The sequence below is a fragment of the Trachurus japonicus genome, chromosome 9 (assembly GCF_045865225.1).
Source record: "Trachurus japonicus isolate A0001 chromosome 9, Traja_1.0".
In the NCBI taxonomy this organism is placed as follows: Eukaryota; Metazoa; Chordata; class Actinopteri; order Carangiformes; family Carangidae; genus Trachurus; species Trachurus japonicus.
In genome coordinates, this window is record NC_140915.1 from 36,590,736 (window position 1) to 36,613,856 (window position 23,121).

The window sequence follows — 23,121 nt, forward strand, 5'->3', positions numbered from 1 at the left end:
TGTAGTTAATCGGTCCCAGCTCTCGTCTCTGCGCACCGCGACACAAACGCGCTCTGTAACCAGCAATCTTTTGTTTATCAGGGTTAAGACAACAAAAATACACACGTCGTAACATTGTATATGTTATATAACGTTATCTACCACAGCTCAATGTATTGATTTTTCGGGGCGGTGCGTGGCGCAGTGGGTAGAGCGGCCGCCCCATATAGAGGCTACAGTCCTAAACGCAGGCGTCCCCGGTTCGAATCCCGCGTCGGGCAGACCCTTCCTGCATGTCATTCCCCCTCTCTCTGCCTCCCCCTTTCCTGTCTATCTATACTGTGGACTATCGAATAAAGGCAAAAAGCCAAAAAAAAAAATTATTGATTTTTCGCCGGCTTCGTTGTAAACAAATGCACATGGCCGAGAGGAGGGTTAGCAAAACAGTGGAAAAGCGAGCAGACTTGCATAGTTCCTCTTTAAACCAAAACTCAAGAGGGTTTGTCTCACTCAGTAGTAGTAGAAGTAGCTTAGATACTGCAGTAGAACAGGAAGGATGCTGCATTATTCATATAGTTATCATATATAGAAGACCCACTTCCACTGTACAGAAACCTACTGAGACCAGCAATGGAAACAGTTCTATAGATGTTCACACTAGGGCTGCACAATTAATCGAATTTTAATCACGATCACGATTTTGGCTGCCATGATTAAATTAAGATGATCGTCACGATTATTAACATGTAAAAAAACGGGCTGTGCTGCATATCAAATCAAGCGCTTTCTCAACCAATAGTCAGCCAACCACCAGGGGGCGAACGAGAGGTTAGGGCTTCATGAAGCTGCCTAACTAACAAGCAAGCGCATCCTCCCTTTACATGTTGTTTACAGTCCAGAGTGTGTGTCCCAGCCGGTCTCTCTGGATCGGATCGAGGTCGGGCTGCGGGGTGGTCTCGAAGCTGGTGTTAATTACATGTTACGTCGTGTAGGTTAAAATGTTCCGACTGCGATCATAACGGCCGGTAACGGCGATCTATGGCCGTTTTGGTGGCAGCACAGTTGAGCCAGGCTGACCTGCTGGACACTGCCTGTGTGAAAACACTTGGTCTGTTCATTAAATGTTTTTAATTCGTTCCAAATTGCTGCTGAACCACCCGTGCTGTGCTTTGGTCCATGCTAGACAGACTCTTGCCCACACATCTCTGTGTATCATTGATGGCAAAAATTAAGTTTTACCTATACTTTGAAATTACATTTCAGAGCCTGTACTTTATTACTTTTATTTCAGTAAAGGAGTTGAATCAGCAGCTACTTCTACCAGATTTATTTTTTATTTTTTGTTTTTTTACACAAGTATCTGTACGCTACTGTACAGAATGACACCTCTGCACTCTGCAATGGCATTTATTTTTCGCTAGCCCTTTGTCTTCGGTAAATTTTTATTTTAGGCTATTATTTATTTTTATTTTACGTTTTATTTTGAACTGAAAGCCTTGTTCACATAGCCTATTGTTTGTTTCAAATAGAAAGTGCAATAAAAACATGTTTTATCTAACATAATGTATAATCGTGATTAATAATCGTGATTTCAATATCGACAAAAATAATCGTGATTATCATTTTGGCCATAATCGTGCAGCCCTAGTTCACACTCAGGTCAAATGACTGTGCAACAGACACAGATTAGTTTAGTCTTCAACTGGCATTGATGTAAACACAACACCTGGGTGAACACACTATAGACTAATTTAACCTCTTTCCGTGTTGCAACTTATTTCAGAGCTCACAGACACTGATAACAGACCTGTCACCTGCAGTTAATTACAGATGTGGCAGCAGTTTGCTCAGGCCTGAGAGTTACTGTTAAGGTTTTTGCCCGAAATGGAAACAAGGCTGCCATCATTTTTCTTTCTAGATATGCTACATTTAGACTATGTGGTACCAGCTCAACTTGACTCTTCTAGCTTTTTTTTTTTGCGTTTGTACCAGCTGGTACCTGGTACCTCTTTTCTGGTACCACCTCGGTAAAGAGGTACTAAAAGGTGACGTGCAAACACTGCAGACCACTGATTGCATTGACAACTGTGGCAGCCACATTAGTTTGTCTGAATGTAAAGTGAAGCTTCATGTTTGTACTGGACAGAACAGCAGCGCTGCCTCAGGGCTCTATATGTAGGCTACAGATATCACCACATTTCAATCAATAGCTACATGTTTTAAAATGAACAGATCACTCTATATTAAATTTTAATTTATTAAGCGGTGTCGCTATGACAACCACCTACTCTAAAGACCATATTATCCTGTAATGGCAATGACCACCAGAATAATACCTGGTACCAAAGCTGAGTCAAATCAAGCTGGTACTACCTAGTGGAAACGCAGAGATAGATAGATAGATAGATAGATAGATAGATAGATAGATAGATAGATAGATAGATAGATAGATAGATAGATAGATAGATAGATAGATAGATAGATACTCTATACTAAGTCTTTCAGTAATACACTGCTGTCAGGAGTCAAGGTTTTTTTTGACCGAGCAGAGCTCCACCTGCAGAGAGCAGAGCACGGAGGAAATGAGAAGCAGGACTATTGTTTCCTTGTTCGACCTCATCACTCACAGTGAGAAGCTGATGGAGGAAATCAGAGTGTGTAAACTGCCTGAGTGTGTGTTGCAAAGTCAGCTCCATTTTCCCCTCTTTTGGAGTTCAATACAATGTGAACACTTCCTCTATTATACCCTTAATATGAGCATTGATCTGAGTAGAATCAGTGCAGGTTTGGATGTTAGTAAAGGATTCCTGTCGCTGTTCCTGCAGGCATAACATAATATAATACAACATAATATCTTGTTAGCAGTGATTATGATTTTTCCAGCAGACAGGTTATGATTCTGCACCAAACTCCTCTCCACATCTTCACTCTCTAACTTCCAGCCGTCCCTATCTGCGGCCTCATCTCTTTGCCACAGCCGCGTGTGTTTTTTTTTTCTTTTTTGTTTAGTTTTTTTGTGCTGTGTTAGGAGGAGACACATTCTCCAACATCAACACAGTCATTACGGAGAAGCTGAAAATGTCAGCGCGCTAGCTGCACCATTCAGCACTTGGGCTAATGAGCGTTTCTCTCCGGCGATTATCAATTAGTAATGAAGTGGCAAATCATCCTATCAGGCAAAACCAGCACTGTGAGCCTGTGGAGGAAGGATGGTGGTGGTGGTGGTGTTGGGGGGGGGGCGACGGGACGGCAGCAGGCAGGACGGAGAGAGGGGAGGCAGGGGATGTTGCTTACATCCTTCACAGCTTCCACTCCTTTAAATTTGCTCCTTTCATCTTTTTTTCTTCCCCAGCATCTGCTTTTTTTCGCTGATTTCCTCGCTTCCCGTTGCCCTCGCCGTGCTCGCCGTTCCCTCTCCCTGACCCCGGAGCGCCGTCCTCGCCGTCCTTCTCAATTTTGCGGTCTGACTCTTAGATTGCCATGTGATGAAATATTCAAAAGCTCCCATAGAGGAGGAGGTTCTGTCATCCACGGCGCTCTGCATATTGTTTCCGCATGCGGCCGCGGAGGGCTGACGGCAAAAAATCAGAGAGAGGGTAAACGCTCGCCGGCTCGCATCCACAGTGAGAGGCCATTAGCAACGCACTGTTGTTGTTTGGATTGTAGAGAAGCTTCAGGGGTCAAATGCTCAACGGCAACCACCTAGCTCTTATAGCTTTTTTTTAATTTTTTAATTTCTTATTTTATTGTTTGCACTAACAGACATACAATTGGTACAAGTACAAGATCAATAAAAGACAAAAAATGTGCAGGAAAGATCATAAAGCCCGATGGGCTTATAAGCGACCTCCCCTTTTAAACCTATGAATAACTTTTCTTAAGACTTTACTCCCCCCTCCCCACCCTATACCCCCCCTCTTCAATCACACATGCACGCACACAAGTGCATATCTTCGTCTCATACACAGATATATAAATACAACATTTACCATTAGTAGGCTATATATATATAGCAAAATAAAAAATAAAATACATACAAAACCCAATGATGCAAGGATGTGACTAGGTCTGTAAGTATTGTTTGAGCTTGGTTTTAAATGTATTTAAAGAGAAACATGATTCTAAAAGATGTTTTATATCATTCCACAGCACTGCACCTTGATAGACAAATGAGAATTTAGCAACAGAGGTCCTACAGAAAGGAATGTGTAAATCATTCTTTCTTCTTGTAGAATGTGTATGGTAATGTGAGTTAAACTCAAAGTAACTTTGAAAAAAAATAGGTAGAGATGCAGGAAGGCAAATTACTTTATACATAAGAACCCCTGTTTGGTACTTAGTCACCTCATAACTTCAACCACTATACGTTAAAGAAAGAAGAATCTGGGCCTACATCTTGAAGTGTTTTACAGCAGCTGTCTGTATATAGTGAAAGGTCGCAGAGGTACATACACATCCACCGAACTCCATTAGAAAATATAGCCTTGCTTTATAGCACACTGTAAAATTGATGGAACTGCTCGCCGGTGCTTTTTTTCAAATGACTTGAAGTCATTTTGATCTAAATTTAACATTTTACTGCAAATAACTAATAACTGCAGAGTTTGCAGTCGGCTGCTGTTTCTGTTACAATATGCTGTATGTTTTGCTGCTCGTTCTCTTCAAAGTTTAGCGTGGCGCGGCGCAGTGTGGACATGGGATGTTTCATTTACCCTCACGCCGAGGACTGTTATGTTTGCAGAAATGTAAATGGGATGGAAAATGAATTTGCGGTAGATAGTCCATGAAGACACTTATGTGGGTAGATTGTGTAAGCGCTTTCCCCTCGTAATCACTGCAGTCAGTGGGTTTGAATGAGGTGATGATGGTGTCTTTTTTTCCCACAGTTTTCCTTTTCAGCCTTTTACCTCAGAATCAGCACCGGTGTCACTTGTTCCCAACTACTTTAGAGACATTTAGAACTTTTATTCAGCAGTTTTTTTTCTTCCCAGAGATTTACCAGTCTAACTTTTTCCTCTTCCAGTACTTAATCCTACTTCAGCTCAGGGTATCTGCGGATAAGAAATCTGATATCAGCGCTGTCTCTCCCCAGTGTTCACAGCATGTGTAAGGAAAAGTGATCAGGGGGAACTGTCACACAAAAACCTGATGTACGAGATGAATAAATGTGCTGGATTATACAATAACAGTAAATATTGGAGCTGATCACAATCTGACTATATCCTCATTACTGCAGGATACAGTCAGATTGTATCATACAGTATATAGTCTTATATTGGTATGTAGATGTTTCCTGGTGAGTTTACAGGTCATAAGCACAGAAAATACATGATAACAGTAGAGTTGTCAGTTTATAAATTACATCCAGTTAAAGGGATAGTTCAACATTTTGGAAAATTGGCCCACTGCCATAATCCTTAGGTTCGTTACCTTTAATTGTCGTTGCAAGCTATTTTTAGAACGGTGGAGCAGAGCCGTGAGCTGCTCAGAGTTAAGGCTCATGGTATTTCTTCAAACTCATCAAATACACAACCCAACTCCAAAACGCTCTTGTGAACAAGTTGTGACCTGCACATTCACCACGCTATGAGATAATAACAGAACATTACGAGACAGAGTTGCTTTCAAGGTAAATTCATGCAAAACCACTGCATTTGCTTCGAAATCAATTCTGTCTCATAACGTTCCGTTATTATCTCATAGCGTGGTGAATGTGCAGGTCACAACTTGTTCACAAGAGTGTTTTGGAGTGGTTGGATTGTGTTTTTGATGAGTTTGATGAATAAAACCAAGCAATTCCATTAGCGTCCGTAGCGTAGCTCTATAAATAGTTTGCAACAACAATTAAAGGTAACGAACCTATAGGGATCATGGCAAGGGGCCAATTTTCCAAAATGTTGAATTATTCCTTTACAACTAAGTGGAAGCCACCTTAAAGGCTGAAAGCTATAACACAGAAGTAGGTGGTGACTACAGGCTGGCTCCAACACTGAGGTAATCCCCATTGACTCCCATGTTAATATGCCCTACTTTACAGCACAAACTTTCTACAGCCTGGTTTAAAAAAAAAAAAACACTTTTATTTCTCTCCTCCATGATAATTTTGTGGGGACATGTACCAAAGTCACAGCTGGACATGTACCTCCTCCTTTTTGCCAGTTTTATAATGAGCTGGGAGTTCAGGTAGGCAGCAACGTTGAAACAGCTCAATCAAAGCTTCAAAACCACTCATCAGAATCCTATGAGCCTCATACAAGAACCATGCTCTCCTGCTGTAATTCTTTAGCCATTCAATATCTTGTCTACTTGTATAAATGAGGTGGACAAAAGAACAAAAACATTACCTGGAGAAACATTATTAACATTTTTTTTTATAGCAGGCTCATGTGTAAAACAAGAGAGGAAAGAGATATAAGAGTCTTGGGATTCCCCCATTATAATGTATTTATAATAAGATTCAAGATTCGAGACAGCTTCATTAATCCCTAAAAGGGCAGTTCCATTTGGCAGCTTGCGCACCACATGCTCATAACACAAAAGACGTAACAAAACTGAGAAAGAAAGAAAAGAGAAGGTTGGCTGCTGTATGCAAAATCTGCTAGCTCTAATAATAGTTTCCATGTACGAATTTGAATTAATATCTTCCTTAAAAGTAGGCTACATCTCTTTATCTCTAAATGATAAAATACATAAAAAGTACACGGTAACACTTTATGATAAGTACACACTAGTAAGCATTAGTGAAGCTTTAAATTCTGAATTCATCATTTATAACACATGAATAACCATTCATATGTAGTTTATAAACTTATAAACTACATACTTATGAGTATTCATGTGATAAAGAGATTTAGATGAAAAGGGGGTGGGGTTGTGCAGAATATATGAAAGAATATTTGTCTTATTTCTTGTCAAAATGTCTCATTTCTAGTCAAAACTAATCTCTTTCCACTTAAAATAAGACTCATCGCCGAAAAATTAACTTGTTTTTAGATCATTTTCACTTGTTTCAAACAAATTTTCACTTGAAATAAGTAGAAAAATCTGCCAGTGAAAGCAAGTTTTTTTTTTATGCTTGTAATAAGAAAGAAAAACTCGCTCCACTATCAGATTATTTTAAGTGAAAATATGCTTGAAAGAAGTAAAAAGTGTCTAAAAACGAGCTACTTGTTATGTGATGAGTCTTATTTCAAGTATAATGAGATTTGTTTTGACTGGAAATAAGACAAATATATTCTTGGTAAGATTTTGAGTTTTTGCAGTGTGACAATGACAACGTGATTGTATCGTTGAGATGGCGACCAAAAACGCCTGAAATCAGCTGATTACAGGAAGAGGTGTTAGAGAAAGAGAATAAACTGTAAATGAATGAGGAATAAAGGTGGTTCTCCTGATTGAACCTGATGCTCAGCTTAATTAGTTTGGAGCCTGCATGCTGTTCCTAAACAAGTGACAAACTAGTGACAAACGAGTGTGTTAGGTGGTGAAATGATCATCTATTGAAAGGTAAAAAGAACGATTTGGAATCGGGTGTCATTTAAGAGTCTTATTCTAGCAAAGACCTGTGTAATGAGGGCACACGGTGCCATTGATCACTGTAATTAACTCAAACTAGTGGAATATAAAGACATGATTGCCGCTTAATTCTTTTTATTGCAGAGGGATATAATGGGACTCGTATAAGAGGCCGAAACCTCGCGCTCTTTTATCTTCATCTCCATTCTGTCGTCGTGCGGCGGCTAAATGAAACTGGAGCTGCAGCCTGAGCGTCTGTTCTGCTTTAATGGTGGGAGTGTCACGGTGAAAAGGCATCCCATGTTTACCCTGATACCTGACAGTGACAGACAAGTAGACAACACAAAGCCAGACAGCAGCCAGGTCCTCTCAGTTGACTCTTAACTCTCTCTGAATGGACCAGCTGCTGCTCATGTCACGTCCTGGACATCAAACACATGAGCGTTTCTCGTCCATAGCATATCTGCAGTGTGACATTACACACAATATACACAGCTGCATTTTTATCTCTTGCAGGGCAGGTTTAGCGCTGTCATGTCCTGTTTAGTGAACACCATCAACATCATTAAAAATGCGTCCATGCTGTCATTTTCCTTGTTTTATTAATCACTTGTGCTCAGGCTATGTTATGCTACGTTACCTAATGTGATGTCTGTCACCGGCAGACATACTGTACGGTACCTACACTCATCAGCTCATTTCTGTCCAGACAGGAGGATATTATACATTTAATAATGCAAAGTAGACCAGAGCGCAGGGGAAAGCGGTTACTGTACAACCCCACCGGGATCAACTGTTCTTGAAAACGACTCTCTGAGCTGAGTTGTGGCACATTTGAATCTGAAGTTTAAGGAATAGTTCACCAAAAAATGAAATTCATGCTGATGAATACTCCAGAGTAGTTTTTTATTCCTCAAAGTGCATCTGCAGACCTAGGAGGCCGGTTCATAGTCCAACAAAATCCTTATATGAGAGTCAATAGCCCCCGACTCAAAAAACAGTCCATAAAACTACACAAGAACCATTTAATATTCCTCCACACTGCCCGTCCACTTCAATCCAAGTGTCCTGAAGGGATATAGTCCAAAATTACTGGAAACAACGTCATTTAGGACATTTTTACAGCCAACAGTCCTGTATTGAATTTGCCTGGGGCGCGCACTCGCGTTCACATGCGTGAATGTCAGAGCGCAATACAGGACTGTTTAGGATTTTTTTGTGCCGGGGCTATTGACTCTCATAAGGATTTCGTTGGACTATGAACCGGCCTCCCGGGTCTCCAGATGCACTTTGAGGAATAAAAAAACTACTTTGGAGTATTCATCAGCATGATGGTGGGCATGATGAATTTCATTTTTTGGTGAACTATAACATCCAGGTGACTTAAAAAAAAACAAAATTTTTTAAAGGTCCCATATCATGCTGTTTTTCAACCACTTCACAGAGGTCCAACCACATCGTATATTGCCCCCAAATCAATCTGCAGCTCTACAGCAATCTAGAAGTGTCTCTCCAGAGCTCTCCTGAGAACGAGCCGTTTCTGTGTCTGCATCTTGAAATGCAAATAAGATGTGTAAACCACGTCCACTCCACGTCCGTCATGGGGAGAGGGTGTGGTTTTCACTACAGGTACCATGTGCTAATGTTGACATTGGGAATAGGGATGGGCAATGACTTCCTAATGATCAAATAGACACTCAATTTCTGTAAATATTCCCTTTTTACTGTGGCAGAAGGAGAAAGATGGAGAGACTCCTACAGCCATCAGAAAGTTCTGTGTGAAACTGTCAAATAAAAAACAAGTGAAACTGAGGAGCAGGGAGGAAGAAATAAATGTTCGTGCTCCTTGTTGCAGCCAATAACTTTGCACTTGGGCTGATTGCTTCTTACTGTCGCTGTTCTGGAAATATCTGAGCGGGTGGAGCTCACCTTCTTTGGCCCAGGGGGAGTGTAAGGAAATACTGGGAGATGGGGTTAGCTGCTCTTGATGTCAACATCAGCAGCATTTCCAACTGCACACGATCACAAAAAGGTGAAGCAATCAATTAAGGGAGCAAACCGGCTTTTTTCACCCCCAGGCGTCAGAGAAAGGCCATGGGAACACAAACAGTATAACTGCTACAAAACCAGTATAAAGTGGATTTTGCATAATACGGGCCCTTTAACTCCCTTACTGTTTTGACAAGTGCAGCAATGTGAGGCTGGAACAGCGATGACAGCAAAGACGGCTGATAGCGGAGAGTGATGCGGGGAGGATGTGACGGAGCGAGTCGACCTTTTCATGGCGAGGCTGCGAGTCTGTGCGTTGGATACAGCGCGACAGGAAAAACACAGACAGCTTTTGTTTATCTTTCTATTTTCGTTCATCTGATATGATGACAACTTTTACCTGAGCGATCAGCGGTACCGCAAAGAGCCTGGTGATGGGTATGAAAACAGAACTACAGCTCTTATTTATTTCCACACTCAACTCCCTGCACTGAAGTCAAAACACATGGAACTCGACGAGGTTGTAAACCATGGGATGGTGTATAAAAAATGTTTTTTGGCACTTTCATTTGAGCAGAATATAGAGAATCCGGCACAGAATAAATGTTTTAATGGTGGCAACATTACCTTCTTCAGGCAAACAGTTTGCTCTGAGGAGGGAGTGGCTGCACACCCAGCCACCCAGACCCAGTCACAGTGATTGTACAAAAAAACATTTTATATATAAATATACTAACAAAAGATTACCAAAAAGCACAAGAAGTTTATTTATCTATAATCTGGTGCGCATCAAAACTTTGCCACCATTAAAATGTATCACAGTTTGTTGGAGTCTCTATATTCTGCACTTTTGCGGATCTACCTGTCCTTCTCCTAAGCACCTGCCGATCAAATTAACGTGCAAAGTATTTTCTAATTTTGGCACACAGAAAAATGATAAAGACTAGAGAAATTTAAAAAAAATGTAGTTTTTGCATTTGTTTTAACTTAATAAGTAAAACAATTCCCTCTGGATATGTCTGTACATTTCCATGATGATGTTTAATAGTTAATTCTGCATTGTTGTGCTTATGTAAATCATTGCAGATTACCTTACACCTCCTACAGACTCCCACTGAGCTCAGTGTGAACATTTCATCATGGTCAGCAACATCTTTTTGCTTCGTGATGACATAAAATGATTGACAGCCCTTATATTAGATAATAAGAAAGTAAAAGACTAAAAGTTCTTTCTACAACAGAGTCACCTACTGTACCAGCATGTTCCCAAAACTGGAGTCTTATGAAAATGCCATTCAAGCTTATTCCATCAAACATCAGTGCTGCACAGAGTCAAAACCATGGCTGCTGATTTTATCATCCAAAAATCCAAAGTGAACTGATTTGTAAAATAAGTTTCCTCAGAGACTCACTTCAGATTTCCAAGCTTTTTGGGCACATAAGCTTGCAGCTTTTTATCAGACAACCTGGTATTTTCCAACTCAGCTGCTCAGTTTTTTGGACTGACAGCTTCAGAGTGAAAGTTTCCTGCTGATCCCAGCTATAGAAGTTCCCCAACTGTGAGTCACTTAACATTGTCTAAGGGAAAATGGGACTTTTACTGCAGAGGCACCAGAAATAGCTGCTCCTCCTCCTCCTCCTCCTCCTCCTCCTCCTCCTCCTCCTCCTTCTCCTCCTCCTTGCAACAGCTGGGTAAATCTGCAGCCACAGTCTTTCTTTATAGCCATTAAAAACATTAATTTAATAATGCCAAGTGTTTTTAAGACGCATCGTTTGTGGCACATTTGTCGAGATTTGAACATTGTGTGAGTTTGATATTTTTAAACCCCACAGATGAATTGCAGAGGTGTTATTTTTGTCTGTGCAGCTGACAAAAATGTGGAAAGGAATCAAAACACAGGAAGGACGACACAACCTCCCTTTTAAACTCCATACTGTGCTCCAGCTGGTGTTTTCACCGCCATCCGTTAGCATTATACTTCATGTCTGCTCTGCATCTGCTGCGTCTCCCCGTTTAAAGAGTCGGTGGAGATGATTTCAGACCGAGCAAAATGCACATACGCAAAGTGCTCCTCCTGGTGATGCAACTCCTCCTGAGTGCAGGGAGAAAGCTCTTCACGTGGAGAGAGGCAGGATAGAGCCATATAGAGAGCAATTATTTTAAAAAATAAAAAAATAAAAAAGAGGGAAAATGTACTAAACCTCCATGTCCATTTCTCACTATAGCTGCCGCACCTAGCTGCTGCTGCTGCTGCTGTCGCCGCCACCTGCCTCGGCTTTTATAAGTAAAATGAATGGTGGCTGGTGAAGTGGCCATTTCAGCTGAAAGCACCTTAACTTTGAACTGGCATCAAATCAGAAGCTGAGAGAGGGATTCAAACTGCTTTTTGGTCGTTGTTGCACTTGTTTACAGATGAAGTCGCCGTGGCTGCTGATTTTTATTCGGATGGGACAGAATGTGAATGTGTGCGACAGAGTTTTGAAGTCGATGATTTGTTGTGTCTTGTCCAGATGCACCTGGGAAGATGGAAATTTTACATCCACAAATTTGTATTTACTTTTATATCGATCAATCATAACATTCTGACCACCTGCCTGATATTGTGTTGGTCCCTTTTGCTGCTTAAAGAGGAAATGTTATGGAAATATCACTTTTTGAAGGCTCTTTAACATATATTTGGGTGTTTGTCTTGCCTTCCAGAATCCAGCCCCCAAAATGTGAGAATTGACAAAAAAAAATCTGTAATTTTCAGGCTCTCTACGTTGAAATCGATATGGTTTTATGAGCTGTTCCCTCAGTTGTCTTCCAGTGATGTAACTAGGATACGAATCTGCATAACCCCACCCCTACCTGGTACCGGTAGAAGGGGTGGGGCAAGCAGTGGTTCATTTGCATTTAAAGGGACAGGCACTGAAACCAGCTGTTCTGAACAGGGCTGTTTTGAGAGGATGAAAAGAGCTTGGGATTTTGACCAAAGCATGTCACAGACATGTCTTTAAGACACCTGGGAACTATTTTAATCTGTGGAAAGGGGGCAGAATATGTCTCCTTTAATACACAACAAACTCTGCTGCACTGTGTATCCTGACAGCTTTCTATCAGAACCAGCATGAACTTCTTCAGTAGTTTGAGCAACAGTATCTGGTCTGTTGGATGGGAGCACACGGGCCATGCAGCCTTCTCTCCCCACATGTATCACTGAGCCTGTGGCCGCTTCACCACTGTTCCTTCCTTGGGCCACTTTGATGGATCCTGACCACTGCAGACCGGGAACCAGCCCACAAGAGCTGCAGCTTTCACATGAGAGACCCTGTCATCCTTGGAGAACTGGATCCAATCTTTACGCTGTCCATTTTTCCTGCTTCTAACACATCAACTCTGAGAACAACATGTTCACTTAATGCCTATATCCACCCACTAGCAGGTGCAATAATGAAGTGTTGTTCAGTTTCATTCACATCACTTCACCTGTCAGTGCTCAGAATGTTATTCTTGATTGCTGTAGCTATCTCTGGAGTCAACAGCACAGTGACAGTTGTTCATTTTGCAACAACTGAACTGCCAACATTTGTGAGGACAGACATTTTTTTTTATTGTTTTCACTGTAAGAATCCAGCAGGACAAGTGTTGCTTATATCTTTTAGTTCCACAAACATTTTTTCTATGAGAAAATTAAAAATAGTATATACTATATAGAGAAAACCACTCAAATAATCTTTACTTAACTTGTGTGTAACACTAGACATCATTTCCAGCATCGGCAACCCAGTGGGCAGGCAGCTGCCACCGATTACACCACAGATAATGAGGAGCCATTTCCATAATAACATGAAATTATTGGAAGCTATGGGTTGGCAGGTTTCCATTGTTTGCAAGTGTTGCATAAAATCAAATTCGTGAACATTTGACAAACAAATGAACAATCCTTAGTCAATAGTGTGCAGTTTTGTTAATATCATCATTATTTCTGTTTTCCAGGTGATTGCTTTATTCAGCTGTCAACATCAACAAATCTGAGTCTAAATGCAACCAGGAAACAGTGAAATCTGCTTGTTCAAAGCATTTAAAAAGGCATCTAAACTCCTAAATGAAACTATGTCACTAAGCAGTATGTTAAATTTCCTTCTATTGTGCTTTGTGTCATTAAAGGAGACGTATTGTGTCTCCTTTCCACAAATTAAAATAGTTCCCAGGTGTCTTAAAGACATGTCTGTGACATGCTTTGGTCAAAATCCCCCAAGGATCAAACATCACAGCTCTTTTCATCCTCTCAAAACAGCCCTGTTCAGAACGGCTGGTTTCAGTGCCTGTCCCTTTAAATGTCCCTTCTACCTGTCCCAGGTAGGGGTGGTGTTATGCAAATTCGAAAACTAGTTACATCACTGGAAGACATCTGAGGGGACAGCTCAACACCCAAATATACTAGAGCCTTCAAAAAGTGATATTTCCATTATATGTCCCTTTTAAAGGGATAGTTCACCCAAAATTGAAATTTCGACGAAATTACGACTAAGGGCTGGGAGAAGTTTCAGAGTTATCCGTGGCTTCTCTGAGTTACAGGGGGTCTCGGCATACCAGTGCATGTCCATACCAACCGTTATATGGACAAATACTGCTACGCCGAGACCCCCTGTAACTCAGAGAAGCCTGAAACTTCTCCCAGCCCTTAGTCGACATGAGGGTGAGTAGATAATGAGTGAAATTTCAATTTTGGGTGAAGTATCCCTTTAAAGTGACAAGAAGGAAGCAGCTACTGTAATTTCAATGCAAGCCTGTACAGTCATAGCAAAGTGTGATTCATGCATGTGGTTTGTGTTGGCTGTGGCTGTGTAGGCTAAGCTGTTTTAAGTGTGATAGTGCAGTGAAAGGGGGGGCTATACATGTAGTTGATCAGTGAGCAGGTCCAGCAGAGAAACCCACCTGAACTGACTTGCGCATACCCAGGAAGGAGAACGACTGAGGAGTCTGAACTTTTACTTTCTTAGATGGAGCTGCCTCTCCCTCATTATACCGGTCACTCAGTCTTCTGACTCCTCTTGTAGCTGCCAGAAGAAGACACAGTGCTGTTTTTTGTCAGTGCTCAGTCCAAAGCACTAAATTTAGTCTGTAGTCTTTGCCTGTCAAACACCCCGACAGACAAATAGTGTTTTTCCACACTCTATCACAGCCCTTAATCGGAGATGCATTCCTGGCAGATGTGGCTCTCTCTCACTTCTCACTCGTTTCTTTCTCTGTTTTTTTTCTCTTCAGAGCTTTGCGATAGCAGTTCTCAGGCTGTTACTTTTGCTTGTGCCTTTGTGTTACAGTCACCACTCCCCCTGACCCCGAAATAGATCTATTACTGCCTTAATAGCAGGCTCAGAGGAGAGCAAATTGCAACGAGCTGATCAGGGTCCTCGTGCCAGAACCTGTCCTCGTGCTGCTTCAATTTAAACACTAGATTGGACCAGCAGAGGGCCAGCCATTTGTTTCCAGCTAATCCTTGCTCTGCTGGTGATTTTGCCTCTGTACTTGCTGCACATTTTGGATTTTTCTTTTATCCAGGATTTGGCAAACATACTTGTTTTAATGCCTCGAGGCGATCAAAACATTTCTGAGTGATGATTTCATTCTGGAAGGCGCTCGCAAAGTAATCCATTATAATATATATTCCACTGTTGCAACTAACCAAAAAGTGTATTTCACATGGATTCAGATTCAGCATATGCTCTTTCAGCCTGGGTGCTGCTGCTGCTGCTGCTGCAATCAGAGACGGAATGAGCCAAAGTTGCACCATCTGAGTGGGGCAGATGGTTCCTGGTTAATTTAGCATGAACCCTGGACCTGCACCACCTTTCCCTGCTCATAAACAGCCCGCACAGAGGACCAAACTGCTGATCAGTCATACCGCCACCACGTTCCCTCCCAAAGGCTCAGGCAATAGGTCTCAATTAGCTGAGAGACAAGCAGAGATTTACTGCGGAGCGAATGAAATAACTCAGCTCAGCACCCGATGAGAAAACCCAGTCTGTGGCTTATTGGTGACTCAATGTAGACGCAAATGGGGCAGATATAGACCTGCTTACAGCCACCATGTTCTATTAGTTCTCTATGAGATTGGATTGTGCTTTATTAACTTCCCAACACTGTTTATGGGCAGTGAAGGATTCTCTCTCAGCTTGGCCGGGTTCCGACTAAAGATGTATACCAGATGATTTTTTTTTTTTTTTTTTTTGGAAACAGCATCTTGCTGGTTGCAATGTTTGCTGTTTATTGTGAAATGCACTGAATAGGCGCTGCTCGTTTTGGTGATGATTATCTGCTAAAGCCTGGTACACACACAAAGATTTTCTAAATTTCAACAGATTTTTTTATCTGTGAGAGAGAGAGAGCCCACACATGAAGATAAAAAATCATTGATTGAACAGTTTTGATCGTATTGTGTGTGGTGAGCGCCGATATTCCCAATACAGCACACCACACGCACAAATATTTTGTCTTATGACACACTAGAGTCTCGTCCCCCAAGTCAGAAATCTGACGTAGTACCCTGACCGACCTGTAGGAGGCAGTTAAACCAAAATAACCGTTCAACCAAACCAAGAAGAAGAACGTTGGTTTGTTATGCTTCTGTTTTCTTTAGTCAACTCACTTCTTTATTGGCTACATAAAATTCCACATCACAATCTGCGGGGTCAAAGACTTGGGATTGTCGGCTTCCCCCACACACGAAAGGACTTTTGATCGTAAATATTGAACAGGTTTAACATTTACGATTGTCAGCCGCAACCATTTTACTAGCAGATTGAGAAATTAACTCAGATTGCACACCACAGGATCATCTCATAGGATAATGTTTAGAGCCATCACATAATCGGCTGGGGAAATCGGGCCAAAATCAGCCAGATTATCTTTATGTGTGTACCAGGCTTCACAGATGAATGTATAAGTTTGTTCAGTTATAATATAGGATGGCTTCTCTGCTGCCTTTTGGTATTTCATTCATCGTTTCATCACGTCATTATGGTTGGTAAAGTAGAATATTCATTTTACCATCATGTCATCATCACTCATCACTAATATTATCAAGTGTTGCCTGTATAGAGAGCCGAAGCGGAAGCAGGAAGTAACGGCACTGTGGGACCTCAACTCGGAAAAAGTCTCCATGTAAGTGAACGGGAGTCAAAGTTTTATTTCGTGATCAGATTGAATTGTGCCATGAGAAAAAAATATGACCTCTACCTGTTTAACCATCACATTTCATGCCGAGAAATCAACAGTTTATCGTAAAACGGCAACGGAAGAATGTATTTTGTGTGAGGACGCTCTAGGGACTAACTAAAACTTTGACTCCCGTTCACTTACATGGAGACTTTTTCCGAGTTAAGGACCCATGGCGCCGTTACTTCCTACTTCCTGCTTCCGCTTCGGCACTCCATAAGAACACAATAATGACGCATCAGGCCACGCGCTTTTTTTTTTTTTTGGCTGGGTTGACCTCACTTTTGGAACCAGCCTCAAGTGGTCATGTGAGGAACTGCAGATTTTGGTACTTAAACAGCTTTGTTGGCTTCATCCCAGCAGCCCCCGATCGGCCATGATACACCGGCCAGTGTTTTAGCCAGAACCTAAATGGGATGATTTCCTTTTTAACCAAAATGTTATTAATCCCCTCTCCTGTCTCTCTGTTCATTATTGTACATTTACATCAGAGCGCTATGGACACGTCCCTGTCAATAAACAAGGGAAGACTTCAGAGGACTTTTAGCTTGTGTATATTCTGTATGTCTTTTAATTTGATACGGTTATCTTTATTATTGTGGGGGTGTGACAGCCTCCAGGTGCTGAAGATGATAATATCATAATGTTAATGATACTGTACTATTAAAATGTGTAACATTTGAGGACTCTCCTGACTCTGCCCCCAGTTTGAACCCAGAGAAGTGAGTTTAATGAGCAGCTGAGATGAGCAGGTTTTTATTACACCGACTCCGACGGAAGCGCCTGTGGCTTCTTTTCTTTTTTTTGTACTTTAGTGTTTGGGTAATTTACCCATTGGCTACTTTCTTTCCAAAGTTACCTTTTGTGGCAATGAGATCAGATCAGGACAAAACACATCAGGCAGCATTTTTCTTCACATGCATCAACTCCACAGCCTCTTACTGTGGTGTTACTGTAACAAAATTCCAACTTAACCCAAATAAATGAGACTGCAGTGCATATTTTTCTCCTTTTTCACCCTCTCCTGAGCCTCCTCCCCTCCGTGGCTTAGGGACAAAGTTAACCAAAACAAACGAGTCTCCGATGACTCACCGGTGATGCTTTTAGAAAGTAAGAAGTAAATGTGATGGAGAGGGAGGGGAGGGGAGGCAGGGCGAGCGCTAACAGAGGCCCCGAAGGCTCCGGGCGCTCCATCGCTCATGCAGGGCAAGCGCCGCGAGGGAAGAGCTGCAGGTGGCTGGCAGTGATGGATACCAGGATGTCTGTATAATATTTCACCCTTTCAAAAATTGTTTGAGAAGCAAGCTGTCAAAGGGCCGCGCTGCAGAGCCAGACCCTCGCTGCCTGCTGCAGGACTTTAATGTCAGCTCATGGCTGCGTCTGGGGACGGGCGTGCAAAATTGAAATCTCAGTCTGGTGGCGGTCGAACTGACAGAGTGGTTATTGTTCAGCTTATCGGGGCGGGTGGGGAAAGTGAAAGGGGAGATTTGCCTGCATCCCTGTGGGGGAATATTGGCCTCTGTCAAAACGTTTTGGAGGGAAACAGCTGACATCAACATCTAAGAAGTAAGTTGTTAGTAAAAATGGCAAATTTTCAACCTCCCGCTCTGAAGGAAAGGGGAAAATAATACGCTTTCTAAGTTTCAGCAGCTCATTCCGTGGTGCGGCGATTTAGAATAAATGATCATTCATGGGGGGAATTTGATTGAGGAGGATATGGAAATGTGATTCAATGAGTGCAGGGTGACATTTATTTTCTCTTGGCCTTTTGCTCCGAGGCATATTTATGGAGGAGTTAACTCAATTGTGAGAGCGGGGCAATCAAGATGGCCATTTTTCATAGCACAATAAGATTAGTACAACATGACAGCGATTACACTGGGTGCTCATAATTTGCAGAAACAGGGCGCTGACTCCATGTAGCCATTATCACCGACACTGAGGACGTTGTTGATGCACAACTTCAAAGAAAAAAGAGGAAAAAAATGTCAGCAAGCTATTAAACGTTGTGGATTGCAGATTAATCAGACGGCTCAAGGTCTCAGGTCCTTGCTCTGAGCTGTGATTGTGATTTTTCTCTTGTAAATCAGGTGGGAGAATGCAGCACGTGACTCTAGAGATGGATGGGTTACCATTTATGAGACGACAGTCAGGATGCCCAGAGGATACATCTCATTAACTATTGATGAGCCCCTGATTCGTCCTGTAGCGCCACCATGAGGTTTTTAAGTTAAATGTCTCACAATGTGAAACTTTGCCTAGTACTTAGATTTTTGACCTGCAACTTAAAGATAGTTACACCAGTCAGCTTGTCCACAACCACACAGCAACACATTTAATATGAAGAAAAAGAAAACATGGCAGCCATATTGGCCACTCAGCTCAGATAAGTGGTTTGAAGTTACCAGATATAAAACAACACTAGTGTTGTGTGATACAGTACTGTGCAAAGGTCTTAGATTCTTATCCATTATGCAGAGAGGTCTCTGATTGGTCCCACATTTATTCTGCAGCATGACAATGACCCAAAGATTACAGCCAGTGTCAAAAATAAGTATTTTAGTTTACAAGAAGAAGACTGAGTCCTGCAGCAGATGGTGTAGCCCCCCCACAGAGTCCTCAGTCTGGGATTACATGAAGAAACAGAAGACACTGAGACAGCCTCAATCCACAGAGGAACTATGGCAACGTCTCCAAGATGCTTCACCAAGCTGTCAGTCAAGAACCTTTAAAAGTGTGTGCAAGTGTCTGGAGGAGAACTGGTGTTGTTTTAAAGTCAATCAATAGTTAATTCATAAATATAGACTCTTCATGGCATTATTTTTGATAGGAGTTTCACTTAAAGCAGAAGTAAGCGGAATGTTTGTGTTAATATAAGTCTTAAATAGTTATATCTTCAGACAGCAATCACTTCTATAGAGTGTTTGGTCTGAAACACGGGTCTGTCAGTCCCTCTGCTCTGCTGTAAGCCCAGGAGAAAACTTTCCTTGTATCCTACAACCTTTATCCAATGAGGAGAGAGAACGGCATAAAGGGGCGGTCCTCTCTGTGTGTGCAGCCAAGGGATGCGCGTGAATGTGGTGACGTAGGGACGAGGGCGGGGACTGCTAACTCCATCTGCTGACCGGAAGTTAGCCAAAACCACCGGATCGCTTACTTCTGCTTTAAGGCCCCCACATACTCGGGCGTACTCGAGGCGGACTCAATGCGGACCCAAAGCGGACGTCCACTCAGCGTACGCGTACTTGATGTCACACAATAGACTGCTTGGCTGGGAATCTTCACATCGACCTGTTTTAAATGTGGCACCGTACGCTCGACTATGAAACCTCAAACATCCGCGGACAGTGCGTGTGGAGTCCGCGCAGCTCACAGTACGCGCACAGTACGCCTGAGTATGTGAGGCCTTTAATCAGAAATCCCTGGACAGGCTTCAGTCGGTGCAGAATTCTGCCGCCAAGCTTTTAACTGGAACCAAGAAACGTGAGCATATTACGCCTTTTTTAGCCTCCCTGCACTGGCTACCAGTACATTTTAGGATTGATTTTAAAATTTTATTGATTACATTTAAGCACTCAATGGTTTTAGTCCTGAATACATTGCTGACCTTTTATCTCTGCACATTTCTGCTCGCACTCTGCGATCCTCGAATAAAGGATAATAATAAAAATATAAAAATAATAATTTTTTAGCTGTCCCTTAGAAACGCCAGGGTGAGCAACAGAGGAGGGATCCCTCACCCAGGACGGACAGACGTGCAATAGATGTTGTGTACAGACAAGAAAACAGTTTACAACATGGAATATGGGAAAACATGGAAATGGAATAAGTCGGTTAACAGGAGCTGATGAAGGCAGCTTCTGCTGGGCAGGCTGGGTCATATACAGGAACGGCAGGGAGAGCAGGCCAGCTTAATGGGAGTAATGGATGGCAGACTGGTTCATGAGCAGGGAGGGCAGGCCGGTCGAACAGCAGGGGAACGGAGGTGATGCAGGCAGGGGTTGGTGCAGAGGGATGGAGCTCTGGAGAGACACCAAGGCCAATCTACAAAGTGCAACAAATAATGACAGTTTCATATGTGCAAGAGGACATCACAATAACCTCTCTTAATATCCTCTCTCTTCACAATCACCAGGTAAATGTGGCAGCATTAGAAGAGCATTCCCCTTATATGGTAATCTGCCAGGAGGGTGCGCTTTAATTGGCCGTCTGAGTTACGTGATGCTGGATGATGCTGCGTCGCAGGAATTGAGCCAAGTGTAATTTCATTAGCCCATAATCTCTGAAGAGCTGAAGCACAGGTGTCTCAAGTTGCAGCTCTCAGATTCGGCTGTGAAATGTATTTCCACACTTCTAATTGATTTTTGCCACTCCATCACCTGCAGCCTCTATCAGCGAGGCAATCTCCAAAGCAGAGGAGGATTCTCACCTTCAGTACGAATCAAATGTATCTGCATGAATTTTTTTCTTTTTGCACAGCGCTTTGATGGATCTGACACTGTTTGTATGCAGGAGAGGAGATGTCGTGTTAATTTTCATTCCTGACTGTATAACTCAAGGAGAACAGAAGACTGTATTTGATGTGTGTTTATCTCCTAGATTGAATCATAAAAAAAATTTAATTAAAAAAAATGTGTGTCTGTTCTGTGTTTGATTCCAGGTCTGAAACGAAGCTACACCTGTGAAGTCTGCAGCGTCACACTGAACTCGGTGGCACAGTACCATGCACATCTGCAGGGCTCAAAGCACCAAAACAAGTGGGTGGATCACACAACAGTCACTGCAGCAACACAGCTGCGTTAGACTTCCTAGATATTAATGCTGCAATGCTAAATGCTCAGTGCTACACCTCGTCCCTGGCACAAAACCTGTTGTTTTATCAGCTTTGTTCTGAGTCTGTGAGACCTTTGAGCCTCGGATGCAGTGGATTTCACATTGCTTGCATAAATGATGAGGCTATACCGTAGTGATCTGTACTGTTGAAACAAAAAAAAAAGAATTTGTAGGATTCATTTTGCTCAGGGCACCCTTTGGGTTCAGTGTGCAATTTTAAGGGAAACTTCTCCAATTGTGTTTTTTCCTGCTTTCACAGTGGAGCTAACTGGCTGCTGTGCTGCCTGCAGGACTCAGTCTAAAAGCTGATAATCAACAAACTCTCTCTCCAATGCAAACAAACAAACTTGCTGGAACTCAGTCTCCTGCAGATGTCTGGCTATAAAAACCAGCAATAACACTGTGTCTGTGAAAATCCTGCACACAGGTTCACTCCTGCATGTCAAATAAGACCAGGATGAAGCTTTGAATGCACCATGAAGCAAATGTGGTTTAAACAGTTTTGATTTTATTATTCAATACATTGCATTTAATTTTAGTTCAGTTTTATAAAGATTATTATAATTATTATCATAGCGTAATGCTACAACCTGTCATTTTTTACTGGTGTGGTCAGAGCCTGCAGTCTTCTGGCTTGAGGGTTGAATTACCTGATAATAGCAGAGTGGTATGAACGTTCTTATCTAATTCTAGGCAGAAAATTGGAGAAGTGTATTTCCTAAAAGGGCAAGATGCTTCTTTAACACCAAGTGGTTTGATCGAGAGTGCCTGGGAACAAAATTATTAAGTGGGTAAAAAAAGAAGAAAAAAGGTCTCAGATGACTGAACCTACTGGGAAAAAAGGTAGGGAGAAAATGAACAGTGATAATTCAAGTAGCCTTTTATCTCATATGGATTTACATGTGCAAAGACTTTCTAAAGTGCAAAAACAATTGAAACTTTTATTAACAGAGAGCGGTACACGCAGAGGAGGGAGGGACAGAGATGGCAGTTTGATTGTCACATCACGATCCAATTGACTTGAACATTTCAAGATGACTGGATGGTACAAATGGTAAATGGACTTGTACTTATATAGCGCTTTTCTAGTCTCTTTGACCACTCAAAGCACTTTACACTGTACTGTAGGTCACATTCACCCTTTCACACACACATTCATATAGCGCTATAGGCACAGCGCGGGAACTAACCATTCACACACATTCATACACCCAATGGACGCATCGGCCACCGACCTTCCAGTTAGTGGACGACCTCTACCTCCTAAACCACAGCCGCCCTATATGTTGTTTTTACAGGATTGTCAATTCCACAGGTTTGCAATTGGGTGTAAAGAGGATTTCAAGCAATTCAGGAAAAAATGCTCCAGAAAAAGATTATACCTTTAAAGGGATAGTTCAACATTTTGTCAAATTGGCCCATTGCCATAATCCCTATAGTTTTAGGAGGTTCGTTACCTTTATTTTGTCAGTGCAAGTTATTTTTAGAACGGTGGAGCGGTCGAGCTACGCTACTGTACGGAGGCTCATGGGATTTCTTGGTTTCCCTCATCAAACTCATGAAAAACCTCAAAAACAACTCTGTCTCGTAACGTTCCATTATTA

At 42.0% G+C, this 23,121-nt stretch overlaps 1 protein-coding gene across 1 annotated transcript in view; it reads left to right on the forward strand.

The window, feature by feature from the left end:
• The window catches only part of zmat4a (zinc finger, matrin-type 4a), a 186,027-nt gene that overhangs the window by 134,270 nt on the left and 28,636 nt on the right, over nt 1–23,121 (forward strand). The window contains exon 6 of the mRNA XM_085787651.1: nt 21,345–21,441. Within this exon, the coding sequence (XP_085643777.1) occupies nt 21,345–21,441 (97 nt within the window). The remainder of the gene's footprint in view (nt 1–21,344; nt 21,442–23,121) is intronic.